Source organism: Octopus sinensis, unplaced genomic scaffold (assembly GCF_006345805.1).
Source record: "Octopus sinensis unplaced genomic scaffold, ASM634580v1 Contig18910, whole genome shotgun sequence".
In the NCBI taxonomy this organism is placed as follows: Eukaryota; Metazoa; Mollusca; class Cephalopoda; order Octopoda; family Octopodidae; genus Octopus; species Octopus sinensis.
This window is the reverse complement of record NW_021836128.1, coordinates 95,360-100,289: the sequence shown is the minus strand read 5'-3', so window position 1 is coordinate 100,289 and position 4,930 is coordinate 95,360. Positions and strand designations below refer to the sequence as shown.

At 32.6% G+C, this 4,930-nt stretch overlaps 1 protein-coding gene across 1 annotated transcript; it reads left to right on the top strand.

The window, feature by feature from the left end:
• The first annotated feature begins 2,322 nt into the window (after positions 1-2,322).
• LOC115231845 (general transcription factor II-I repeat domain-containing protein 2B-like) lies at positions 2,323-4,930 on the top strand. The gene is made up of 3 exons (XM_029801764.1): positions 2,323-3,393; positions 3,726-3,857; positions 4,817-4,930. The coding sequence occupies exons 1-3, from the start codon at positions 2,323-2,325 to the stop codon at positions 4,928-4,930; spliced, it is 1,317 nt and encodes a 438-aa protein (XP_029657624.1).

The window sequence follows — 4,930 nt, the reverse complement described above, 5'->3', positions numbered from 1 at the left end:
TTTGTTAATAAGGTTAACCTTTCTACAGTTTAATATGCTACACGTTACATTATTAAATGTCAGTTCTTAAGCATACTGTTAGTAAAAATCAAAGCAAGCTAAATCAAATGGCAGAACATTTCAAAATTCATGGATTAAAAAATATGGATTGCTGAACAGAGGTTAATACAGTAAAACCTCTGGTGCTCGCCATTTTCGGGACCGAAGAAAAAATGGCGAGCAATAGAATTTGGCGAGCAATGGAAATAATCAATAAATTTTTTGACTTTGAAATTTTGAAAACATCTCGGTTTTCGATACTTTCCGATCATAAGTGAGCTTTCCAACTCATATTTGAGCAAAGAAACAATGAAAATCGAAAGAAATTAAAAGGAAAAAATTAACTAAAAAAATCTTTAATAGTTTTTTTTAATTCAGCCATATCTCTAATAACGGTGTCAATTAGTTCTAACGAATTTATATCAAAATTTTCATTTTGATAAAAGAATGACTTTATTCTTTTCAACATTTTCAAAGCCTTTTCTGAATTCACATGAGATTCGTCATTATGAGTATTTTCATCGTCATATTTTTGTGGGAAAGAATCTCCAGCAATATTAAGGTAATCTTCAATTTCATCTATTTCGGTAAATTCATGATTAATAAAATCATCTTTATCCACCGGGTCCAATATTTTCAAGATATTTACCATTTGATCATAATTATCAATTTCAACAGTTGGTCTTTCGAGTTGATTTTCACATTCGATCCATTTTGAATTTCCGAAACAATTTGTAATTGTTTTGGTCGCTACTTTTTTCCAGGCAAAATATGTAAAAAGAAAACCGTCTTTTAAGGTTAATTTTTTATGAGCTTCCAGTGGATTTTCTCCATTTTCAATTTTTTCTAACATAAACTCAAATTTAAGTTTATTAAAATTTCCTTTGAAGGATCTAATGATTCCTTGATCCATTGGTTGTAGAATTGTTGTAGTCTTCGAAGGTAGGTAAAGAACTTCAATTGACTCTAAATCAGCGTAAAGTTTATGGGATGGGCATCGATCCACAACTAAAAGAATTTTTCGTTTTTTAGATGCCTATCCCATGTTAAAAGCCATTCGTTAAAAATTTTACTTGTCATCCATGCTTTTGGTGAATGACAGTAATCGACAAAATTTTCGACTTTAAAATTTTTAAAGCAGCGAGGTTTCTGGAACTTTCCAATCATAAGTGGAATTTTTTGTCTGTCCCAGTCATATTTGAGCATAGCAACAAAGAAAATCTGAAAAATAAATAAAAATTAAACCGTTCTTTAAGGATTTTATGTCCATATCGAACCTTCTGACAAACACTTTTTAAAGGGATCGATTTGTAAAAAATCCCAGTTTCATCAGCGTTATAAATGTTTTCAGCATTATATTGTTGAATCTTTGCAGAGATCAAAGAAGTAAATGCATCAATTTCTTGTTTCTGATCAACTTTTATATAAAAAATAGTTTAACCAAAAAAAATATTATTAAAAATTAATGGCGAGATTTAGAAAATGGCGAGCAATAGAATATTTATCAAAATTTACTAGAAATTTTTAATTTTTTGAAAAATATGTGGCGAGCAATAGAGGTGGCGAGTAACAGAGGTGGCGAGCACCAGAGGTTTTACTGTATTTTATTTTTAAAAGACAAAGCTTTATGTGTGTTGTGCTCCGGCCAAATTGCCTGCCGAATATCTTGCACATGCTGCCGAAAGAAATCCTGATGCAATCGATCCTCTGACTAAAAGATATCACTCCGTGATGAGAAATCTCGACCCGACTTATCAACCGGAAAGAACATTTATTTTAAAAATGTATCAGAAATACTTGCCAGATAGAGATATCGACAAATTGTGCTGCCTTTTAGACAAAATGCTTTATAGTTGCCCAGAGGACCCAATGTCTGCACTCCGTTTCTGCACTATTCCATTCTACAATGCTGGAAATGCTGTATTATCAAGAGTGGTTTCATTATGTGCAGCTTTCCCGAGAGAATTGGAGAGCCGTCATGGTCGAATCGTTATTTGCTCCGGCACATGTGAATGAAGTGAGCAGGTTTATAGGCCATTGCTTTAAGGTCTTAGACCAGGGCTGGCCAACCCAAGGCCCGCGAGAGAAATTTTGTATGTAGTTAACCTATAAATACATTCAAGATAAATTTTTCTTAAGTTTAATAAATAAAGATAAATTTTATAAGTTTAATAAATTTTAAAGTTTATCTATTTTTGTAGCTGTTATCAATATGAAGAAAAGGAAAATTTTTGAAGAAAACAGGCAATTCAGCAATCATTGGGAAGAAGATTACTTTTTATAATGTATAATTCCAAGCCAACATGTTTAATTTGCAAGGAGAAAGTATCGGTGGTGAAAGAGTACAATGTAAGAAGACATTATGAAACAAAGCATTCCGAATACGCGAAATTTAGTAAGGAATTGAAAACAAGGAAACTGGATTCGCTTAAATCTGAATTGAGAAATCAGCAAAGACTATTAAATTCATCGATACACTCTTCTTCTGATACTGTTAAAGCAAGCTACTCTGTTGCAATGATAATTTCAAAGAGAATGAAATCATTTTCGGATGGAGAATTCGTAAAAGAGTGTTTGGATGCTGTCGTGAAAGACATTTTGCCAGATAAAACTAAAAAGTTTTCAAACATTAGCTTGTCACGTCAAACCATATGTCGCAGGGTTAATGACATTTCAAATGAAATTGTGGTGACTTTGCGTGATCAAATAAAATATTTCAAAAGTTATTCTTTGGCCTTTGACGAATGCACGGATATATCAGACACGTCTCAACTTGTAGTATATATTCGTGGAGTTACCGAATCTTTTCAAGTGAAACAAGAAATGCTTAACCTTGTCAGTTTGAAAGATACTACAAAGGGCGAAGATATTTTCCAAGCTGTTATGAAATGTTTATCCGACAATGGAGCGAATTTAGAGACCCTTGCTGGATTGACAACAGATGGGGCGCCGGCTATGATTGGAAGAAATAAAGGAGTTGTAAAGCTAATAATGGATGAGATGGAGTCAAGAAGCATAAAAAATGATTTATTTGTAATACACTGCTTGATACATCAACACAATTTGTGCGCGCAAGTGTTGTCTATGAACCATGTTATGAGTGTGGTTGTAAGAACTATAAACTTCATTCGTTCTCATGCACTTCAACATCGCCAGTTTAAAGAATTATTGAACGAGTTATATTCTCACTATGGTGATCTTGTGTATTTTTCCAATGTCAGATGGCTGAGTCGCGGAAAATGTTTAAAACGTTTTTTCGACTTGAGAGAAGAAATCAAAAGTTTTATGATGCATAAGAAAATGACATTAACTGAATTAAATGATGAAGAATGGATGCTAGATCTGTGCTTTTTGGTAGATATAACCGAAAAAATTAATCAATTAAACAAGGAGTTACAAGGACAGGATAATTTGATTACTAATGCATGCCATCAAGTCAAAGCATTTCGAATGAAATTGTCATTGTTTGAATGTCAAATAAGAAATGGAAATGATCAACATTTTCCAACGCTAAATCAATTTAAAATCAGCCATTGTAAAAATTTCTTCAAGTACGCTGATGAAATAAAAAATCTTGCTGCAGCATTTGACAGTCGATTCTCGGAACTAAAAAATATGAGAAAATGTTTGAAACATTTTCTTCTCCATTTCATGTTGACGTTTCTATTGTTTCAAATACTTTGCAGACGGAAATAATTGACCTACAGTGCAACAGTGAACTAAGACTTGTTTATCCTACTATATCCAAAATTGACTTTTATAACAAATATGTGACTGCAGAAAAATATCCCAACTTAAGAATTTTTGCACAAAGAGTTGTAAGCTCCTTTGGATCTACTTACGTATGTGAATCATTCTTTTCGAAATTAAAGTTTAGTAAAAGTAGATATAGATCTTCTTTAACAGATAAAAACTTAGAAAACCAATTAAGATGTGCAACTAGTACAGTGCGACCTCGAATTGGGGAAATTTTTCCCCAATTTTGAGGTTTTCCCCAAAAAAAGGTTTTTCATTAAATTTAGGTCTCGCCTGTTCGATATCTCTCTTAATAATATAACCGAGACGGATAACTACAATTTTTATTTTTAATAAAAAAATCAGTTAATTTTAATCGAGTGTTTTGTTTTTTTCGCATCGAACTCATAATATTTGCTTTGAATCTGAATAGATCAAGTACATTTTCCGGAGTCTCTTGCTTAATAACATTTAGCAGCATTGTGAATGCGCATTCCGTATTGTTTATAACTTGTTGATCATCCAAATGTTCCATAAATTGTTCGCTGCAGTCTTCTTCATCACTACTGTTATCATCCCAGAAACTCTCAAAAATCGCATTTTCCACAATATCGGAATTAATCAGACTTTCTTCGATGTCCTCTTTTTCCCGACAGTCATATTCCAAAGCTTTTTCAAAGCAATGTTGTATTGAAGTGTCTGTAATCTCGTCCCATGCCAATTTCGAACATGAAATAGCATCCAATATTGTAATTCCCTTTATTGCTTCATCTATTTGCCCTGCAGGATTTTTATCATAGATAATTGTTTTCATAATCCAGTTATTAAAATGATTCTTAAATGGCTTTATTATCCCTTGGTCACATGGCTGAATTAAGGAACTTGTATTTTTTGGAAAAAATATTACGTCGACGTTTGAAAGTTTGAGAGAAACAGCATGACAAGTTGCATTATCAATTAACAATGCTATTTTCCTTCTTTTCTCTCTCATTTCCTCGTTAAATCGAGATAACCAATTTTCAAAAATATTTTTGTCATCCAGGCTTTGCACGAAGCATCATATTCAATGCCAATTTCTCTCAGATTCACACCTTTTAATACTCTTGGTGACTTCGTACGCCCAATTATAAGCGGTTTATATTTTTCTCCTGTGTAA